Source organism: Salmo salar, chromosome 15 (assembly GCF_965601325.2).
Source record: "Salmo salar chromosome 15, fSalSal1, whole genome shotgun sequence".
Taxonomy (NCBI): Eukaryota; Metazoa; Chordata; class Actinopteri; order Salmoniformes; family Salmonidae; genus Salmo; species Salmo salar.
This window is the reverse complement of record NC_138305.1, coordinates 48,238,337-48,260,872: the sequence shown is the minus strand read 5'-3', so window position 1 is coordinate 48,260,872 and position 22,536 is coordinate 48,238,337. Positions and strand designations below refer to the sequence as shown.

The 22,536-nt window shown below is 44.5% G+C and overlaps 1 protein-coding gene across 4 annotated transcripts; it reads left to right on the top strand.

Annotated features, from left to right (window-relative positions):
• Positions 1–1,219: 1,219 nt before the first annotated feature.
• On the top strand, positions 1,220–21,947 carry LOC106571501 (nuclear receptor coactivator 7). 4 transcript variants are annotated; one of them, XM_014144669.3, is made up of 18 exons: positions 1,220–1,364; positions 1,785–1,916; positions 6,314–6,463; positions 7,728–7,891; positions 13,036–13,106; positions 13,369–13,476; positions 13,563–13,664; positions 13,759–13,884; positions 13,973–14,157; positions 14,622–14,776; positions 14,975–15,574; positions 15,651–15,813; positions 15,921–16,071; positions 16,270–16,398; positions 16,536–16,688; positions 16,770–16,865; positions 18,344–18,417; positions 20,086–21,947. In XM_014144669.3, the coding sequence occupies exons 3-18, from the start codon at positions 6,426–6,428 to the stop codon at positions 20,219–20,221; spliced, it is 2,451 nt and encodes an 816-aa protein (XP_014000144.1). In that variant the 5' UTR covers positions 1,220–1,364; positions 1,785–1,916; positions 6,314–6,425; the 3' UTR covers positions 20,222–21,947. The 4 variants fall into 4 exon arrangements, with proteins under 4 accessions (XP_014000144.1, XP_014000145.1, XP_014000146.1 ...); XM_014144670.3 differs by lacking the exon at positions 1,220–1,364 and having other exon boundaries at positions 1,634–1,916; positions 6,318–6,463; XM_014144671.3 differs by lacking the exon at positions 1,220–1,364 and having other exon boundaries at positions 1,634–1,916; positions 14,655–14,776.
• Positions 21,948–22,536: the final 589 nt, after the last annotated feature.

Here is a 22,536-nt window from a genome sequence, read left to right as displayed (position 1 = left end):
GTACCGGCTAGTGTTGACTATTTAACATTCTGATGGCGTTGAGATAGAAGCTGTTTTTCAGTCTCTCAATCCCAGCTTTGATGCACCTGTACTGACCTTGTGTTCTGGATGGTAGCGGGGTGAACAGGCTGTGGCTCGGGTGGCTGAGGTCCTTGATGATTTTCTTGGCTTTCCTGTGATACCAGGTGCTGTAGATGTCCTGGAGGGCAGGCAGTGTGCCCCCGGTGATGTGTTGAGCAGACTGAAGAAGAGAGTCCTGCGGATGCATTCGGGGCTATTGCCGTACCAGGCGGTGATACAGCCAAACAGGATACTCTCAATGGTGCATCTGTAGATGATAGTGAGGGTTTTTGGGGCAATGCCGAATTTCTTCAGCTTCCTGAGGTTGAAGAGGCGCAGATTGTCAGTGGTGTACACCGAGGAACTTGACGCTTTTCACCTTCTCCACTGCTGCCCCGTCGATGTGGCTGGGGGCATGCTCCCTCTGCAGTCTCCTGAAGTCCACGATAAACTCCTGCGTTTTGTTGACATTGAGAGAGAGGTTATTTTCCTGGCACCACTCCACCTGGGCCCTCTTCTCCTCCCTGTAGGATGTCTCATCGTTGTTGGTAATCAGGCCTACCACTGTTGTGTCATCTGCAAACTTGATGATTGAGTTGGAGACATGCGTGGCCACGCAGTCATGGGTGAACAGGGAGTATAGGAGGAGGGGAGGTGTTGTTGCCTACCTTCAGCACCTGGGGGCGGTCTGTCAGGAAGTCCAGGACCCAGTTTCACAGGGCGGGGTTCAGACCCAGGGCCCGAGCTTAATGATGAGCTTGGAGGGTACTATGGTGTTGAAGGCTGAGCTGTAGTCAATGATATTCCTCTAGGTATTCCTCTTGTTCAGATGGGATAGGGCAGTGCGATGGCGTCAACCGTGGACATTGTGTGTAAATCTGGATAAAACACAACATTGTACGGTTGGATCACATGCATCTAAGCTCTAACTAAACCATGTTGAAAAAAAATCCAATAGTGGTGTGTTTTCATTAAAATAAATTAGTTGTTTCTATGAAAACCCCCATTTTGGCTAGCCTAACCAGCCGCCAGATGGCATGGCACTATTATTACAAATGACGTAAAAGGAATAATAGGGCCATCTGGCGACCGTTTGGGCTACATTTTGGCATGTCCCACGTCATGTTTGTTCAAAATCGTTGTATGGCCATTGTTATTTTGTTTCTTTGACAAAGTCAGTTCTGAAGATTGTTATGTTTAATGTGATGTGATTAATTTACGTTTGTTCCTCAGGTGATTATTTTAGCACCAGAGGGCGCTGTGCATTCGTAATCAGAAAAAGGTTGAAAATACCATGGCATGAGGTAAGGTAAACTGGATAGGTTGTATTTGTGTTCGAAGTATAAAAATGTAGCTAACATTGGATGATATATGTAAACGTTTTATGCGTGCATGTCCACTATTTGGAAATCGTATCTAGCCTGAATGCTATCTGGGAGGCTTCGGACGTCCCTACCGCCATTGAAGTTGAAATGTAGCTGAAATGGTTATGGTAAAAGGTACGTTAGGGTTTAGGGTAGGGACGTCCCAAGGATCCCGGATAGCAAGGCTCGTAAACAAACTGGCTAATAAATGTGCCTACGCAGCCACAGACAACGTAATCTTTGACGAAGCTAGGCTAGCGTTAACGTGCTGAGCCAGCATCAGCTCAGCTGTCAGTTGTGTGTGGACCTTGTCCCTTCTGCGTAGCTGAAAGTGTCCCCTCTCTCTCTCTCTCCACACAGTTTCACGCAGCATCCATCCAGACAGTCAGTAGACTCCGGTTGCATAAGGTTACATAATTATCGGGAAATCTCGGTATTGCTGCACCAGAAACAAGCGAAGCAGCCAAAGCAAAGGATGTAGCTAGAAACACGGTGGGTAACGTTAACTTAACTAGGTAACGTTAGTTGGCTGTTAAAGCTAGCTTTAGCATGTATGAGCTAGAAACCCTGACTAGCTACCTAGTAAGTTAACGTGGCTAGTTATAATTCGAGGTTAGCTAGTTACTACGTCAACAGTAATTTAGTTAGCGAACGATAACTGTTAACGGAAAGGAACATTTGAGCTAACGTTTTTTCGTGTTGTTTAGCTAGCTATTTGACACTAGATATATTTTGTTTGCCAATATCAAAGGCTCAATGTTGGCTGTTTAATTTCTGCTGCACTTGTTAGCTACAGTCATAAAATGTATTGTATAAAGTACCTAGTTAGCTAAAGGAGATGCCCTGTCTTGAAGAGAGTAGTCAGTATCACCTTGAGATCTAATGCAGTTGCTCAGTTACTACCAATGTGTATAATAAAACATTGGTTACTACAGCCGTTTGCCAAGCTTTTCATTGTGAGCTGTTGCAGTGGTTAAGGATAATATGCACCCATAATCACCTATTCATACCCACCCACTAATCAAAAGGCAAATATTAAACTCACACACACTGGGATTTGAGACGGATAAGCTATGCAGTATGCTTTGCAAATTAGCAGATAACATGGCAAACATTAACGGCATGAGACAATGTAATTGCAACCACGATGGTAACATGCAACTGGAAAAGACTGAAGGTTGGTAGCTACATCAAATTGTGAGCAGAATGACTAGGGTCATTTACTTTAGGAAGCCAAGGGATGTGCTGCTACTGAGTCAGTCACCGGATTCATGGAAAAATGCATAGATAATGTGATACCGATTGTGTCTTTCAAAACTTAAACTGTGGATTGATGAGAAACTGAAGGAGAGAGATGCTGCTTAGAAATACGGCAAGGTGACCAGGGACAATTGCATGGTTAAACAGTACAAATATGACCTATGCAGATAAATCAAGATGACAAGACACAAGTGTAGGTACAACATGGAGGAGAAATTAAGCGGTTTGGATACTCGGTGTATGTGGCAGTGGCTTCTAAACATCACGGATTACAAAAAGAAACCCAGTTAGGTCGTGGACACCAACGCTGCCCTACCGGACAAGCAAAACGTATTTTTGTCACGCTTTGTGAAAACGACTCTGAGCTGCAGAGAGCCCCTGAGGACCACGAGGCTACGTGCTTAAGGTCTCCACGGAGGGCGTATGTACAGTGGGGGAAAAAGTATTTGATCCCCTGCTGATTTTGTACGTTTGCCCACTGTTAAAGAAAGGATCAGTCTATAATTTTAATGGTAGGTTTATTTGAACAGTGAGAGACAGAATAACAACAAATAAATCCAGAAAAACGCATGTCAAAAATGTTATAAATTGATTTGCATTTTAATTAGGGAAATAAGTATTTGACCCCCTCTCAATCCGAAAGATTTCTGGCTCCCAGGTGTCTTTTATACATGTAACGAGCTGAGATTAGGAGCACACTCTTAAAGGGAGTGCTCCTAACCGCAGCTTGTTACCTGTAAAAAAGACACCTGTCAATCAGATTCCAAACTCTCCACCATGACCAAGACCAAAGAGCTCTCCAAGGATGTCAGGTACAAGATTGTAGACCTACACAAGGCTGGAATGGGCTACAAGACCATCGCCAAGCAGCATGGTGAGAAGGTGACAACATTTGGTGCGATTATTCGCAAATAGAAGAAACACAAAAGAACTGTCAATATCCCTCGGCCCGGGGCTCCATGCAAGATCTCACCTCGTGGGGTTGCAATGATCATGAGAACGGTGAGGAATCAGCCCAGAACTACACGGGAGGATCTTGTCAATGATCTCAAGGCAGCTGGGACCATAGTCACCAAGAAAACAATTGGTAACACACTACGCCGTGAAGGACTGAAATCCTGCAGCGCCCGCCAGGTCCCCCTGCTCAAGAATACATATACATGCCCGTCTGAAGTTTGCCAATGTACATCTGAATGATTCAGAGGACAACTGGGTGAAAGTGTTGTGGTCAGATGAGACCAAAATGGAGCTCTTTGGCATCAACTCAACTCGCCGTGTTTGGAGGAGGAGGAATGCTGCCTATGACCCCAAGAACACCATCTCCACCGTCAAACATGGAGGTGGAAACATGCTTTGGGGGTGTTTTTCTGCTAAGGGGACAGGACAACTTCACCGCATCAAAGGGACGATGGATGGGGCCATGTACCGTCAAATCTTGGGTGAGAACATCCTTCCCTCAGCCAGGGCATTGAACATGGGTCGTGGATGGGTATTCCAGCATGACAATGACCCAAAACACACAGCCAAGGCAACAAAGGAGTGGCTCAAGAAGAAACACATCAAGGTCCTGGAGTGGCCTAGCCAGTCTCCAGACCTTAATCCCATAGAAAATCTGTGGAGGGAGCTGAAGGTTTGAGTTGCCAAACGTCAGCCTCAACCTTAATGACTTGAGAAGATCTGCAAAGAGGAGTGGGACAAAATCCCTCCTGAGATGTGTGCAAACCTGGTGGCCAACTACAAGAAATGTCTGACCTCCGTGATTGCCAACAAGGGTTTTGCCACCAAGTACTAAGTCATGTTTTGCAGAGGGGTCAAATACTTATTTCCCTCATTAAAATGCAAATCATTTTATAACATTTTTGACATGTGTTTTTCTGGATTTTTTGGTTATTCTTTCTCTCACTGTTCAAATGAACCTACCATTAAAATTCTAGACTGATCATTTCTTTGTAAGTGGGCAAATGTACAAAATCAGCAGGGGATCAAATACTTTTTTCCCCCATTTGTAAGTCATTCAATCGTGTAAACCCACACAAGGCTGGCCCAGACGACATCCCTAGCCTCAGAACATGTGCAGACCAACTAGCTGTTGTGTTTTCTGACATTTTCAATCTCTAGTTCAGGCTGTTATTCACACTTGCTTCAAGATGGCCACCATCATTCCTGTGCCCAAGAAAGAGAATGTAACTGAATGACTACCGACCAGTATCTCTCATGTAATGAAGTTCTTCAACAGGCTAGTCAATGAGTAGGTCACCTCCTCCCTCCCCGATACACTTGACCCTCCAATTTGCCTACTGCCCAACAGATCCACGGACTACGCAACCGCCATTGCACTGCACACTGCCCTCACCCACCTGGACAAGAAGAATGCATATGTGAGAATGCTGTTCATCGTCTATCGCTCAACCTTCAAAACCATAGTGCCCTCTAAGCTCACCACAAAGCTCACAGCCCTGGGACTTACCTCCCTATGCTACTGGGTCCTGAAATTTCTGACAGGGAGCCCCCAGCTGGTGAAGGTAGGCAACATTACCTCACTGATCCTCAACATGGGGCCCCACAAGGGTGTGTCCTCAGTCCCCTCCTGTACTCGCTGTATACCCACTACTGCGTGGACTCACACAGCTCCATCATCAAGTTCACTGATGACGACAGTAGTAGGCCTCATTTGCCTACAGGGAGAAAGTAGGCACTCTGACCGTGTGGTGCCAGGTAAACAACCTCTCAACATCAGCAAAACAAAGGAGCTGATTGTGGACTAAAGGAGGAACCAGGCTGGGCATGCCCCCATCCTCATCAATGTGGAGACGGTCAAAAAGTTCCCTGGTGTACACATCCAAGGAGCTGAAAGAGTCAAACAACACAGACCCCGTGATGAAGGCACGATAGCGAATCTTTAACCTCAGGAGGCTGAAGAAATTCGGTCTGTCCCCGAGGACCCTCAGTGTTCTATGGGAGCATCATCAAGCATACTGTCGGGCTGCATCACAGCTTGGTAACTCCACCGCCGCTGACCGCAAGGCACGACAGAGGGTGGTAGGCTCAGCCCAACGCACCATTGGGTGCACACTGCCTGCCCTCCAGGACACCTACAACACCAGGTGTCGCAGGGAGGCTAAGAATATCATCAGGGACCTCAGCCACCCGTCACTCAGCCACAGGCAATATAGAAGAATCATGGCTAAAACTAACAGACTGGCCTATAGCTTGTACCCCCAGACCATCAGGCTGCTGAATATCCACCAGTAGTTGTCGTCATCCCCCAACAGATATCTACCCCGCCCACACCCCAATGGACATTATCATGTCACAGTTGTAAATATGTATATATTTTTTGCTTCGTTCACACCTACGCTGTTGGCGCTCGGAGCGCAAGTATTTCACTATAGACTGCAACTACATCTGCACCCTGTGCAGGTGACAAAAAAAAGATCCTCTGACCAGTAGATTAGATTGTATCAGCTGAACAGCATGACTAATGCTCATTTGATATGATTTCAGCACTCTGACTACGCTGTGGCATTAACCTTCAGTCAGCTCGGTTGGCGTCTTTGGCTTGCTGTTTTGGTATGCAGATATTTAGCCAATTCCCTTCAATAATTTTTTTTCTTCTCCCCCATGATAAGGAAGTGGGAAGATTGTGGAAAGGGAGAAGAGCGGGATCATTAGGACGTTGTGCCCACAGGCTCGGAGCGTGTGTGTGTGTTGGGGTGCATGCAGCTTTAGGATACCGCACTGATGGAGAAGAGGGACAGGAAGCCGGGCTACTTTGCCAGGTAAGTGAAAGGTTCTTCTGTGTATAGCCTCTTTTAGGTCTATGCCAAAGTGTTTACAGTGTTGCGTCTTTAGAGAGCCTGTGAAGTGGGTTTTAGTGTTACCAGCATGTGGCAACAGTTTTGCTTCCCTGTGTGCATAGCGATTTGAGGGAGGACGGGATGTTTTGTAGCACCACTAACTGATGTCCCACTATGCCGTTGTTTGTTACGGTGCATTGAGTGACTGTCCACTTTTAGTCTGACTAGCATTGTGTTCACTGAGTAGTGCTCTGTAGCCATCTGGCCCTCACTGCACTGGGTACACCTGATACTAGCACTGATGCAATAGAGTTATGCGTCAATGCTCAGGCACAGTAGAGTAGCCGACTGGATTTCTATCCCTGTAAGTAGCTGAAGCATGAGACATCCAGTAGTGATGATGTATGCTTGAGATCCTGGCTCTGTCTACTCCTGGGATAAGGAGGTTGCTGCTGTTTTTGGACGAGTTGTTTGTTTTGCTGCGCTTGAATGAGTACGCAGGCAGACTAGCTTTTCCTCTGCTACCAGGATAGAGAGAAAGCAAGAGGGGGATAAAAAGGTAAAGCGCCAAAGGAAATCTCTACATTCCGCTCTTGTTAATGTCCCTGTGTGAAACAGGAGTGTGCTGTTTGGAATTTATTGGTGGAATCCAGAAATGTTTACCAGATGTGTGTATGGTCTGCTGCTGTGTTTGTAATGGATGAGAGGCTATTTGAAGGCCAGAACTGTATCTGTCTGTCTTCTTTCCAAACCTATTGATCCAGTGCTCCTCCATTACTCTGTCGCTGTCAAGCTCTCTCTTTAGTCGTCTGCTTCTCCATTTTCACATGTCCTTTGCCTGTACAGCAGCTGTTTTCCTTGAATTTTATTTCCCTGCCCCACTCTTTCACCAGCTTTTTCTATACTGGGCGCACACAGCCAGGACCTTGTTTACAATCCATTTCAATCCGACTCTAGAGCTACATGCTGCCATGTCGGCTTAGTTAGCTGCAGCTTCCCCTGTTAATGAACCCAGGCAGGCGGGGGTGGGAGACTCCATGACATCACCGCCTGACCTATCAATAATTAATCAGGAAAAAGGACAGAGGAGCAGAGAAAGTGGGCAAGCAAAAGACAGTGATGTTTTGGATTTCTGTTTTTGAGTTTTTCACAACCGAACAGGAAACTTTCATTAGTAGTGAAATCCAATGTTCATAAGCCTGATTGGAAGTAAACAGATTGACCACCCCTCCCTCCATATCCTCAGGTTGAAGAGACGGCGACAGCTCAAACAGAGCCAATCAGAGAAGGCTATGGCTGAGCAGAACCCGTCGGATTCGTCCTTAAAAACGCCCGTCATCTCCTGCCCATCCCTCCCTGCTTTTTCTGACCCTCAGGAGAGGATAAAACCAAACCCACCTGAAGGTTTAGGTAAAACACGCACCACACACACAACCTTTCTATAGGCACAGGGGCACATTAACAAAGGGTCAGAAGTGCACTACATGACCAAAAGTATGTGGACACCTTCTCGTCAAACTTCTCATTCCAAAATCATGGGCATTAATATGGAGTTGGTCTCCCCTTTGCTGCTATAACAGCCTCCACTCTTCTGGGAAAGCTTTCCACTAGATGTTGGAACAGAAATTTGTGTTAATGTTGGGTTTTTGAGCTAGCGTCCAATAAACTCCCATTCACGTCTTGTCCCAGAATCGGCCAGAATGCACCACGCAGTCCATGGGAAACGTTGCCCATGCTACGCCAATGGGCCGCGTGGTTCATTCTGGGCGATTCTGGGACAAGACGTGAATGGGAGTTTATTGGTCGCTAGCTCAAAAACCCAACATTAACACAAATTTCATCAACAATAAGTACAACATTACAAATCTTTTCTGAGATGTGAGATAATTAACTTGCTATATGTAATATCGTATAGCTTTGGAATCTTGACATTCTCTACTTTTGAGGAAAATAGGAGTGTTTCTTGACATACACTGACTTTGAGAAGGGATTGCGTAACGATTAACATGACCGTGAACACGATTGGACCACAGTCTGCTGGGTGAGGCATTATACGTTCCTTCATTCATTGGATTCAGACTCCACTCTGTGAGGCACATCGATCTGCAGGTTGAACATGAGATTGTGGACAGCTAACTACCTACTTTACATGCTGGTATTGTCTTTGGTTGTTGTGTTTAACTACGTTAGCTAGCAAGCCAGCCCGTAGCGAGATCATTGCATTGTGGATTTTGTAGTCGACTTGACCTGCAACAGATTTCAACGATTTTCCATGTTGCTACCAACCTTATTATAAAGGGAAAATTAAACATTTGGTCGCAAAAAATGCTCATATTTTAAAGGAATGGTGGATTTTTTTCCTTTTAAGGACAACTGCTCTTTCCATGACAGACTGACCAGGTGAATCCAGGTTAAAGCTATGTTCCCTTATTGATGTCACTTGTTAAATCCACTTCAATCAGTGTAGATGAAGGGGAGGGGACAGGTTAAAGAAGGATTTTTAAGCCTTGAGACAATTGAGACATTGATTGTGTATGTGTGCCATTCAGAGGGTGAATTGGCAAGACAAAAGATTTAAGTGCCTTTTGAACGGGATGTAAACTCAGCAAAAAAAGAAACGTCCTCTCACTGTCAACTGCGTTTATTTTCAGCAAACTTAACATGTAAATATTTGTATGAACATAACAAGATTAAACAACTGAGACATAAACTGAACAAGTTCCACAGACATGTGACTAACAGAAATTGAATAATGGTTCCCTGAACAAAGGGGGGTTCAAAATCAAAAGTAACAGTCAGTATCTGGTGTGGCCACCACCTGCATTAATTACTGCAGTTCATCTCCTCCTCATGGACTGCATCAGATTTGCCATTCTTCCTGTGAGATGTTACCAACCTCTTCCACCAAGGCACCTGCAAGTTCCCAGACATTTCTGGGGGAATGGCCCTAGCCCTCACCCTCCGATCCAACAGATCCCAGACGGGCTCAATGGGATTGAGATCTGGGCTCTTCGCTGGCCATGGCAGAACACTGACATTCCTGTCTTGCAGGAAATCACGCACAGAATGAGCAGTATGGCTGTTGGCATTGTCATGCTGAAGGGTCATGTCAGGGTGAGCCTGCAGGAAGGGTACCACATGAGTGAGGAGGATGTCTTCCCTGTAACGCACAGCGTTGAGATTGCCTGCAATGACAACAAGCTCAGTCCGATGATGTTGTGACACACCGCCCCAGACCATGACGGACCCTCCACCTCCAAATTGATCCCACTCCAGAGTTTAGGCCTCGGTGTAACGCTCATTCCTTCGACGATAAACGTGAATCCGACCATCACCCTTGGTGAGACAAAACTGCGACTCGTCAGTGAAGAGCACTTTTTGCCAGTCCTGTCTGGTCCAGCGACAGTGGGTTTGTGTCCATAGGTGACATTGTTGCCGGTGATGTCTGGTGAGGATCTGCCTTACAACAGGCCTACAAGCCCTCAGTCCAGCCTCTCTCAGCCTATTGCGGACAGTCTGAGCACTGATGGGGGATTGTGCATTTCTGGTGTAACTCGGGCAGTTGTTGCCATCCTGTACCTGTTCCGCAGGTGTGATGTTCGGATGTACCGATCATGTGCAGGTGTTGTTACACGTGGTCTGCCACTGCGAGGACAATATCTCCTTGTAGCGCTTTCTTAGGGGTCTCACAGTACGGACATTGCAATTTATTGCCCTGGCCACATCTGCAGTCCTCATGCCTCCTTGCAGCATGCCTAAGGCACGTTCACGCAGATGAGCAGGGACCCTGGGCATCTTTCTTTTGGTGTTTTTCAGAGTCAGGACACTAAAGAGGCCTTTCTACTAAGTTTTCATAACTGTGACCTTAATTGCTTACCGTCTGTAAGCTGTTAGTGTCTTAACGACCGTTCCACAGGTGCATGTTCATTAATTGTTATTGGTTCATTGAACAAGCATGGGAAACAGTGTTTAAACCCTTTACAATGAAGATCTGTGAAGTTATTTGGATTTTTATGAATTATATTTGAAAGACAGGGTCCTGAAAAGGGGACGTTTCTTTTTTTACTGAGTTTAGTAGTAGGTGCCAGGCGCACTGGTTTGTGTAAAGAAGTGCAACGCTGCTGGGTTTTTCCACTTTGAACAGATTCCCATGTGTATCAAGAATGGTCTACCACCCAAAGGACATCCAGTCAACTTGACACAATTGTGGGATGCATTGGAGTCAACATGGGCCAGCATCCCTGTGGAATGCTTTTAACACCTTGTAGAGTCCATGCCCCAACGAATTGAGGCAGTTCTGAGGACAAAATGGGAAGGTGCAAGATCTTCAAGTTCCTCTGTGTCCACATCACTAAGGATCTATCATTGTCCAAACACACTAACACAGTTGTGAAGAGGACACGACAATGCCTCTTCCTCAGGAGGCAAAAACGATTCAGCATGGGCCCTCAGATCCTCAAAGTTCTACAGCTGCACCATTGAGAGCATGTTGACTGGCTGCATCAACGCTTGGTATGGGCAACCGCTTGGGATCCGACCACAAAGCCCTACAGAAGGTAGTGCGGATGGTACGTCACAAAAAATTGTCAGACTGCAGCCACCCAAGTCAGAGACTGTTCTCTTTGCTACCGCATGGCAAGCGGTACCGACGCACCAAGTCTGGAACCAACAGGACCCTGAACAGCTACTACCCCCAAGCCATAAGACTAAATAGTTAGTCTGGGTAGCTATTTGGTTAACTATTTAACAATCTGCATTGACCCTTTTTTGACTCATCACATACACTGTTGCTACTGTTTACTAATATCTGTCACTTTATTCCTAGTTTATAAGTACATATCGCTCTACCTCAACTTCCTCGTACCCCTGCACATGGACTCGGTACTGATACCCCTTGTATATAGCCATGGTATTGTTAATCAATGTGTCTTAATACTTTTATATGCTTTACTTTTCTATTATTTCTATATTTTCTTTCTCTCTGCATTGTTGGGAAGGACCCGTAAGCAAGCATTTCACTGTTAGTCCACACCTGTTGTTTACGAAGTGACAAATAAAATTTGATTTGAAGTAAACAACATTTGCAAAAATGTATTTGCGGGAATACACTGCCCTCAAAGACACATGATGTGAGTCGTTTCATGTGACAGATTAACATTTCCATAGTTTTTTTCTGGGTACACCACCCAAAGGACATCCAGTCATGGTTTGGGGGGCGTGGCCACTGGTGCTGTTGCTGATTAGAAATTTTAGAGGCCCTCCTGTTGGCCGCAGTGACAAAATGTAGCTGTTTTTAAAGCTAATTTCCTGTAATTCTACACATTTTGCCATGGCTCATGCTATCTGACTGACTCAAACATTATAGCACAATCAATGGGATCCCCATGCCATGATAAATATTCTCAAATGCATAATTTTTTACATTTTAGATGTACCTGAATGTCAAGCTTTTGGTGATTGTTGGTTCTCAAAAATCATCTTAAAGGTCCATTATATTTTCTACATACTTTATATTTGGTTTTAGTCATTTGTTTACCCCTAAAATTATTTTCTATTTACTGTTTGGACATGGGCAGCCCCTAATTATTATTTATAGTAAATAAACTTTTCTTTACAGAAAACCCTGATCTTCGTTATAAACTTAGAGGGAAAATCTAAATATGCAACAACTAGGACAGGTGTTTAATGACTAGGATTGTCCCTTTTGGCTTCTGGACAACGAAGAAAGTTGATATGAAAACCAGTAGTGAAATTCTGAAGCTTTTTTGTTTGCTACTGCTAGCTTAGCTGCTGAGTGCTGCTCCTCTCTGTCTCTCCCTCTGCTCCACTGCTGCAGCCTGTGTCTGTGAGTTGCCTAGCAATGAGTCTCCTCTCTGGCGAGACAGAGCCATTTAGTTGACACATTAAGCAAGCTACTTTTTTACTCCATACACTCACTATACATTGCTAGTCTGCAGCCTTTTTAATCCTGAGGATGTTGCGTAATGACAATACAAACATGTTATTAAATCCGAAAAGGTAGTCATCCTAGTTATGCGCTGACTAAGGAGTCTATGTAGGCCTACACTGCATTAACAGAGCAACTTTTAATCTATATTGTGACTTTCTCGATCTGATAAAGCTACCACTCACTAGTTAGTACAAAGACCTAATGAGTAAGTGACCGCTCTTACCAGTGGTAAATTCTGTGTGGATGTACAGTGACCCACAGCTGGACTCTTCACAGCCTGCTGTACAATGCTGAGTCATTCCTCCAGTTTCTATAGAGGAGCTGGAGTAGAGGAAGTAGGGGGAGGGTGTTCTAATGAACTGGCTCTGGCAATAAGAAGTGCTGACTATGACTGTAGTGTAGAGAGTTCACTAGGATACTAGCTAGCCGTGTGTGTTTGCGAGCAAGGGTTATGCTTTTAATATAATTCAATTTAAAGCGGTGTGCGCTAGTTTTTGTGTATACATGCATTTGTGTTTCTGAATGAACGGAGCAATAATTGTTTTTGCTGTTTTCAGGCTATCATCTCTATACTGTGTCACTGACCTATTTCTCTCTCTTTCAGATGACAGCAACAACATGAGCAGCCAGGCCAAGAAAGAGAAGAGGAGGCCCCCCGGGACAGTGGAGTATACTGTGAGTACAGGCTGCCTATGCAATGCCTCACTACAACTCCCACATGGGGTTCTGACTCAGACTCTAACTTAGGTTTGTCCACATTGCTTTCCTAAAGTTTTTTAACATTTTTGTAATGAAATAATATAGCAAAAAGGTTGCATGCTATTCAGGGAGTCAAGGTTTCTGCTTTCTAATTTAGTCTTTCGTGCTGCATTTTGGCTTGGATAGATTGATACTTTTGGTAATAAACATTTACCAAGGATGTAACTTCATGTTGCAGGTGGGACCCCAAGAATCTCTAAACAGCATTGCTCTGAAGTTCAACATCACCCCCAACAAATTGGTGCAGCTCAACCGCCTCTTTTCCCGCAGTGTCTATCCGGGACAGGTGAGCTTTCAGCACTTAACACACCACATCCTGCTGTCAATCTTGGCTTTCTGATTGGCAAACAAGCCTGTCCGTCACCCTTGCAGAAGCTATTTGTTCCTGACGTGGGCCAATCGGAAGCCGAATCTCAGTCTGTGGGTTCCTCTGACCCCACCTCAATCAAAGAGCTATCAGAGAAGGTGTCACAGGTAAGTCAGTTATCCTTGATAAGAAAAACCCAGACTAAAGTAATCAATTTGATCCTAGTTCTGCGCTCATCCCTGTTGCCTGGCAATGTTACAGGATGGAGACTTCAGCGGCAGGTCAGTAAGACCGTTACGACGTGAGCGGTCTCCCCTGTCCGAGGATGAGAACCCCGCCATTGTCAAGTTCATCAAGATGAGCTGCAAGTACTTCACTGACGGAATGGTGAGTGGCCACGCCGGAGGCCATTTTGAGATGAAAACAACCACCACAGCAACAGAGATTCAAACTCATGTCTTTTATTGTCTCCCAGGGTGTGGTGGGAGGGGTGATGATCGTGACGCCCAACAACATCATGTTTGACCCTCACAAGTCGGACCCCCTGGTGATTGAGCACGGCTGTGAGGAGTACGGCCTGATCTGCCCAATGGAGGAGGTGGTGTCTGTGGCCCTCTACAACGACATCTCCCGCATGAAGCTGAAGGACGCGCTGCCGTCGTAAGGACCCACCCTGGCATCCTGAGATTCTTTCGCACTGTCAATTCATCTTTCACTCCCTATTTAATCCCTTTTCCCCCTTTCTTGATCTTATCTTAACCTTACTTTTCTTACTTATTTGTCAAGTGTTGCATTCTGTCTGTCTTCCTCTTTCTGCACTCTCCCGTGTTCTTTCTTTCTTTGGGGGTGAAAATGTTAACTGATTTGCCGAGCTCATGCTGTAGGGTTTCCTGTACCAGATTGTAGGGGCAGACATGACTCCATTTTTTTCTTTAGTTTATCTGTTTCATTTTGTACTGGTTCATTGTTTAGTTAGTATTATTATTTAGCCTTTTTTGAATTCTCTTTTATTTGTGTTCTGTTTTTGAGTTGCATTTTCATTTTGTTCATATATGATTTGTTAAAATTTTCCCATCCTCCGTTGTGATGTGCGTGTGGTGCCCCCTGACTCCTGGCCCGCACAGAGACCTACCCCAGGATCTGTGTCCTCTGTATAGGCCCGGGGAGTGGGAGGAGCTGCCCTCAGAGCGCGACCTCAACCCCTTCAGCCGCTACGAGGCGCTGGATCCCAAACGACCCATCGTCCTGGACGACATCGACTCTGCCCTGTCAGAGATGGGTATGACTGAGAGATGACGCACAATGACTTGTATTGGATCAGGATGAATCAGAGAAAATCAATATACATCATAGTGAATCATTATACATGTGTAGTTTAAGAGAAATCAAAACCAAATGGCTTATGCAGAATAATAATTTAAGCATTATTTAGATCCATGGTAATTTTTGTAATACCTCATGGTTTCTTATATCCCAGTCATAGAGAGGGCAGAGTGTGAGCCAGCAGACCAGTCTCCATCAGACGAGGGTTTCACAGAGCTGGAGCTTCCCTTGAACGGGAGCGCTGAGGAACCAATGAGTGGATCCAGATCACCTGCCATTGCTACCAGCCAGGACCAGCGGGGAGAGCTCCCAGGATCTAGTTCCCCTAAACAGGTGGAGTCCCAGGACCAGTCCCTCTCTGACCCAGTTCCACTGACCTCGCAGAGAGGAGAGGAGGAGGACGAAGGACTGGTACAGAACCGCTCCATCGAGGAAACGACCCAATCACTGCCTGTCCTTTCAGAGACTGAGAAAGACGGTGAACTGTTGAAGGAAAAGCCTGCTAGCCTAGCCACACGCCAAGCCAAAGACGGGAACTCTTCAGGGCAACTGGTGAACAGTGTTAGCGACCACTCAGAATCAGCAATGGACCAAAACAGGAAGCTGAGCTTGAGTGAGACCGCTTCGGGGAAATTTAGTTCTCAGGAACCCAGCCCTGCAGAGGAGCGGCTGAGTGAGGAAGAGAAGCGAAAGAGGAGCAACAAGGCGGAGGTGAAGTCTTGGCTGCTGGAGAGGATGCAGGCACCTATCCAAAGTGAGTGTTCACAAGCGGTTTGTGCGGTTTCTTGTATTGCATTGTTTCAATATTACATTTCTCTCTCTCTCTGCAGACATGCTGCTCTCCACAGAGGAGAAGAGTAAGACCCCGCCCATGTTCCTTTGCTTCAAGGTGGGCAAGCCCATGAGGAAGTCCTTCATCATTGGCCGGACATCCAGCCCCGCCCACACTCGAGGAAAGCAGCCAGAGTACTGGTTTGCTGTGCCCCAGGAGAGGTGAGAGGTCAACCAATGAGAACAGTCACAACCTCTTTGAGAACTGGGGTGTATTCACAATGCTATAAATGTTGAATGTTCTGAAACATAAATGTGGTGTGTTTCAGGGTGGACCACCTGTATGCGTTCTTTGTCCAGTGGTCTCCTGACGTGTATGGTAAGGAGGCCAGGGAGCAGGGCTTCGTGGTCGTGGAGAAGGACGAGCTCAACATGATCGATAACTTCTTCAGTGACCCCAAGTCTTCTCGCAGCTGGGAGGTGCGTTCACACGGCATGACCTCAGTCTGTGTGGTGTTGTATGTTCGCATTGAGGTCAAGTGTTTTGTGACTTTGTGGTTGTATGCGGGGGTTTTTTGTGTTTGGCCCAAGCTGTGTTCAATGTTTTAACCATGCATTGAGTTTAGTATGTTTTGACTGTACGTTGAGGTGTCTGACCGTACATGGTTGTGTTCGTAGATCATCACCATCAACGAGGCGAAGCGCAGGCAGAGTTTTGGCAGCTATGAGGGGGAGGAGCCTTTTGGGGATCTACTGCCCATGCTCAGTGACCCCAGCGCTCTCCTGCAGGACACACACATAGAGAAGGTAAACACAGAAATGCCATGACACACAAAACACTTTCAATCAAGAAAACATACCCAGTGTGACTTCACCTACACAACCTGCACACAAACTCCGAAATACACATTTACACACTGAATCACGTGTCTCTCTCCTCACAGCTTGCGTGTCGGCTGCCAGCGCGGGTGCAGGGGTATCCATGGCGACTGGCTTACAGTACGGTGGAACACGGGACCAGCCTAAAGACCCTGTACAGGAGCCTATTAGAGGTGGACAGCCCTGTGCTACTGGTCATCAAAGACATGGACAGCCAGGTACTCACACACTGAACATGGTGCTCAATTTGTATTGGGCTCTTGAGTTTTATTCACTCTCTTTATCTCCCCCCCTCCCAGTTGTTTGGGGGATACTCCACCCATCCCTTCAGAGTAAGTGAGCACTGCTATGGCACGGGAGAGACCTTCCTCTTCAGTTTCTGCCCTGAAATCAAGGTCAGACATAATCTCATTTATACTCTGTGTTGTATCCACATACCTACACTACCGTTCAAAAGTTTGGGGTCACTTAGAAATGTCCTTGTTTTCCATGAAAACATACATGAAATGAGTTGCAAAATGAATAGGAAAGAGTCAAGACAGTGACAAGGTTATAAATAATGATTTTAAATTGAAGTAATTGTGTCCTTCAAACTTTGCTTTCGTCAATGAATCCTCCATTTGCATCAATTACAGCCTTGCAGACCTTTGGCATTCTAGTTGTCAATTTGTTGAGGTAATCTGAAGAGATTTCACCCCATGCTTCCTGAAGCACCTCCCACAAATTGGATTGGCTTGATGGGCACTTCTTACGTACTATACGGTCAAGCTGCTCCCACAATAGCTCAATAGGGTTGAGATCTGGTGACTGTGCTGGCCACTCCATTATAGACAGAATGCCAGCTGACTGCTTCTTCCATAAATAGTTATTGCATAGTTTGGAGCTGTGCTTTGGGTCATTGTCCTGTTGTTGGAGGAAATTGGCTCCAATTAAGGGCCGTCCAGTGTATGGCATGGCGTTGCAAAATTGAGTGATAGCCTTCCTCCTTCAAGATACCTTTTACCCTGTACAAATCTCCCACTTTACCACCACCAAAGCACGCCCAGACCATCATTGCCTACACCATGCTTGACAGATGGCGTCAAGCACTCCTCCAGCATCTTTATTTTCTCTGTCTCGCGAATGTGATCTGAACACCTCAAACTTAGATTTGTCTGTCCATAACACTTTTTTCCAATCTTCCTCTGTCCCGTGTCTGTTTTTTTGCCCATCTTATTTTTTTCTGGTTAGAGACCGTTTGCGTTGTTCTGTGAAGGGAGTAGTACAGTGTTGTACGAGATCTTCAGTTTCTTGGCAATTTCTCGCATGGAATAGCCTTCATTTCTCAGAACAGAATAGACTGAAGAGTTTCAGAAGAAAGTACTTTGTTTCTGGCCATTTTGAGCCTGTAATCGAACCCACAAATGCTGATGTTCCAGATACTCAACTAGTCTAAAGAAGGCCAGTTTTATTGCTTCTTTAATTAGAACAACAGTTTTCAGCTGTGGTAATTCTTTTGCAAATATGTTTTCTCATGATCAATTAGCCTTTTAAAATGATAAACTTGGATTGTCTAATTTAAGGTGCCTTTGGAACACAAGAATGATGGTTGCTGATAATGGGCCTCTGTACGCCTATGTAGATATTCTATAAAAAATCTGCTGTTTCCAGCTACAATTGTCATTTACAACATTAACAATGTCTACACTGTATTTCTGATCAATTTGATGTTATTTTAATGGACAAAAAAAATTGCTTTTCTTTCAAAAACAAGGACATTTTTAAGTGACCCCAAACTTTTGAACAGTAGTGTACGTTTACGTTTTACAATTCATATGACCTCTGTCATTGCTTCGCTGCCTGACTTGATGTGGGTTGCTTTTCTTTTGCTCAGGTTTACCGCTGGACTGGGGAGAACTCCTACTTTGTGAAAGGCAACATAGATTCTCTTCAGATGGGAGGAGGAGGGTGAGTGTATTTGAATATACAGTCCCTTCAGAAAGTATTCATAATACCCTTGACTTATTCCACATTTTGTGTTATAGCCTGTATTCAAAATGGATGTAACATCATTTTCTTCTCACCCATCTACACATAATACTCCATAATGACAAAGTGAAAACATGTTTTTAGAAATGTTAGCAAATGTATTGAAAGTGAAATACAGAAATATAAAATCTACATAAGTATTTACACCCCTGAGTCAATACATGTTAGAATCACCTTTGGCAGCGAGTACAGCTCAGTCTTTTTGGGTAAGTCTCTAGGAGCTTTGCACACCTGGATTGTACAATATTTGCACATTCTTTCAAAAAAATCTTCAAGCTCTGTCAAGTTGGTTGTTGATCATTCCTAGTCAGCCATTTAAGTCTTGCCATAGAGTTTAAGTCAAAACTAACTAGGCCACTCAGGAACATTCAATGTCACATTGGTAAGCAACTCCGGTGTTTATTTGGCCTTGTGTTTTAGTTTATTGTCCTGCAGAAAGGTGAATTTGTCTCCCAGTGTCTGTTGGAAAGCAGACTGAACCAGGTTTTCCTCTAGGATTTTCCTGTGCGTAGCGCTATTCCGTTTCTTTTTATCCTAAAAAACTCCCTAGTCCTTGCCGATGACACACATACCCATGACATGATGCAGCCACCACCATTCCTGAAAATATGAAGAGTGGTACTCAGTGATATGTTTGGGGCAAATTCAACACCTTGCATTCAGGATATAAAGTGCATTTCTTTGCCACATTGTTTTCAGTTTTACTTTAGTGCCTTATTGCAAACAGGATGCACGTTTTGGAATATTTTTCACTCTGTCATGTAGGTTAGCTTTGTGGAGTAAGTACAATGTTGTTGATCCATCCTCAGTTTTCTCCTATCACAGCCATTAAACTCTAACTGTTTTAAAGTCACCATTGTCCTCATGGAGAAATTGCTGAGTGGTTTCCTTCCTCTACAGAAACTGAGTTAGGAAGGACGTTTGTATCCTTGAAGTGACTTGGTGTATTGATACACTATCCAAATTGTAATTAATAACTTCACCATGCTGAAACGGATATTCAATGTCTGCTTTATTATTATTTTTTACCTATCTAACAATAGGTGCCCTTCATTGCGAGGCATTGAAAAACCTCCCTGGTCTTTGTGGTTGAATCTGTGCTTGAAATTCATGTTCTACTGAGGGACCTTACAATTAACTGTATATGTGGGCTACAGAGATGAGGTAGTTATTAAAAAATCATGTTAAACACTTTCACACAGGGAGTCCATGCAACTTATGTGACTTGTTAAGCACATTTTTACTTCTGAACTTATTTAGGCTTGACATCATAAAGGGGTTGACTCAAGACATTTCAGCTTTTCATTTAATTAATTTGTCGAATTTCAAAAACATAATTCCACTTTGAAAGTATGGGGTATTGTGTGTCACTGCCCTACACACAATCTCAATTTAATCATTTTATTCTGGCTGTAACAATAGATGGAAAAAGTCAAGGGGTGTGAATATGTTCTGAAGGTACTGTATGTGGTTGAGCAATGTGAGACTATCTTTGCGGGACCTGCTCTCTCTTTCTGTTGAAGTCAACTTGTAGTTATGAGTCTGTCTGACTTTTCCCTGTCTCTCTTTCTCCTTCCCTCCATCTAGAGGTCAGATAGGGCTGTGGCTGGATGCTGACCTGTATCACGGCACCACCTCCAGCTGTGCCACTTTCCATAACCAGCCCCTCTCTACCCAGAAAGACTTCATCATCCACAGTGTGGAGGTCTGGGCATTCGAGTAACCTCCCTCCACCTCCTCCAGTCCCCTCCAAAACCCACCCGGGGGGGCGACCAGGACCTAGCTTCAACGCCCACCCCTTACTCTACCAGAATGGGAAGCTGATGGTGTGTCATGGTTTATGACAGTTGGTTTGATGTGGTTTGTCCTGAGGGTGGCAGAGGTGTGAGAAGCTGTGGCTGGTGTATTTCCCTCTTACTCTATTGGCTGCCTTATACCTCCCATGCCACCCACAGCTATCCCAGCATGCAGCCTGCCTGCAGAACTCAAAACTTCTACCCAGTTGGAGAAGAGCGACATGTTCCTGGAGGATCAAAGAGGCAATTGTCCTAGCTAACGGAATCAGTCATGAGTTAATTTCAAACACAATATCAAAACATAGGCAATGATATGTGAGATTGTTGTATTAGGGATGTGGGTGCAATGCACATCAAAAAGGAACAAGGTATCTGGTTACAGGTAAGTAAACACGACCATCAATTCTCTACAAACGCAGCAAATCAGAATATTCCTGTTGATAAGTTCGTAACATGTCAGGGGAAAAAACTTATGCGAAAGGTTAGAAGTTTTAGGTAGGCATTTTGTGACTAATTTCTCTTCCAAAACACATCTGCCCCAAAACCACTAAATATAGGAGTAATTGTTTACAAAGAAGAGGCTTACCTTGACTGAAGGTTGTCTTGTTCTTATGTCTCCAGTCCTAAATAGACTTAATGAGAATGTTACATTGCATTTCAGAGCATTCCATGTCTCGCTTTCCAAAACAACTGTCAACTAAGAAGGGAACATAAAGGGGGTTTTGCAATGACCAAATGTCGTTTTATTTTACTTTTGTATCTGTTTTTGTTCGTTTCATCACATTTTATAATTTTTCTTATGATTTATTTGTGCAAAGAATGTATGCTTTTTGAAATAGTTTCACTTTGTTACAGAATTTTATTTTTTGGTGAATGTGTTTTGTTTTCTGTTTTTAGGTAAGTCCTGTGATTGGCCACAAGGTTGATACATCCAAGCACTAAATAGATTGAAGAATCTCAAGGCAGTATTAGTCTGTCACATCTTTGACCAACTGTACCTTCTCTTTGTTTTAAGGTGTGTTTCTGTAAGTAGAGTGAGTTACTGCAGAGTGAGAGTTTAGTCTACTCAAGTGTTCATTAGAACACATGAGCCAAGGGAAGTAAGACAGTTCAATAACTAACTCCAAGTTGATTGGTCTGGTCTGTGGAATTAACATCAATCATTTGTTTGTGTATAAACCTGTCACTATTGTCATTTTCTGCCACTACATAAGGGAAGGACCGGTGACTACTGAAATTTTGGGAAAGAAGGGGATATACCATTTGTTTTTTTTCTTAACGTGTTCTGTTGAGATCTTATACCACTGTTTTCCAGACCAATGTTGATAAATGGAGTGTTTGTTTCTGTCTCAAGTTACCATGAGCTGACTAGACCTACTGCATGATATACAGAAAATACTGTAACTGTAATACAGACAATACTGCTTAAATATGACATTCCCCTTTCTGCATCCTACTATTCACAAATCCTTATAGGTGTGGCTTTGTTTGTTTCTGTGTAATAGATGTTGAGTGTTGTTCTCATTGTGAATGTTCCTAAAGTGTTATTTCCTGTGAATCCAAAACTGTCATATTATAGGTGAGTATCACTGAGGATATTTATTGTATTGTTATGTTAAACTAAATAATAAACATAATACAATTCCGGCCTGAGACCTTTTCCCCCCACATCCTCTTGCTTACTTTTCCAAGGTTTGCTTATTTACTTTTAGGTAGGCTACATAGGCACATTTACGATAGGTAAAGGTGACTGTTTCAAAATAGTTTAGGATTTATAAAATTGCTCAACATCTAGCAGGTGTAGGTGCTTGAATGCTATTCATTGACAGCTCAGCGTTCAACACCATAGTGCCCTCAAAGCTCATCACTAAGCTAAGGCCCCTGGAGCTAAACACCTTCTACAACTGGATTCTGGACTTCCTGGCGAGCTGCCCCCAGGTGGTAAGGGTAGGCAACAACATCTGCCACGCATGATCCTCAACACGGGGGCCCCTCGGGCGTGCTCAGTCCTCTCCTATATTCCCTGTTCACCCATGACTGCATGGCCAAGCACGACCAACATCAGCATTAAGTTTGCAGATGAGACAGCCTATAGGGAGGAGGTCACAAGACCTGGCAGTGGTGCCAGGATAACCATCTCAACGTGATCAAGACAAAGGAGATGATCGTGGACTACAAGAAAAGGAGGGCCGAGCATGCCACCATTCTCATCGACGGGGCTGGAGTGGAGCAGGTTGAGTGC

What these genes read in the sequence shown, in the direction of transcription:
- LOC106571501 (XM_014144669.3), top strand. Translation starts at nt 6,426, where the DNA reads ATGGAGAAGAGGGACAGGAAGCCGGGCTACTTTGCCAG. An exon ending in CTGAAGGACGCGCTGCCGTC is followed by an intron (nt 14,158 to 14,621) that starts GTAAGGACCCAC and finishes TGGCCCGCACAG; the next exon opens with AGACCTACCCCAGGATCTGT. An exon ending in TTTGCTGTGCCCCAGGAGAG is followed by an intron (nt 15,814 to 15,920) that starts GTGAGAGGTCAA and finishes GGTGTGTTTCAG; the next exon opens with GGTGGACCACCTGTATGCGT.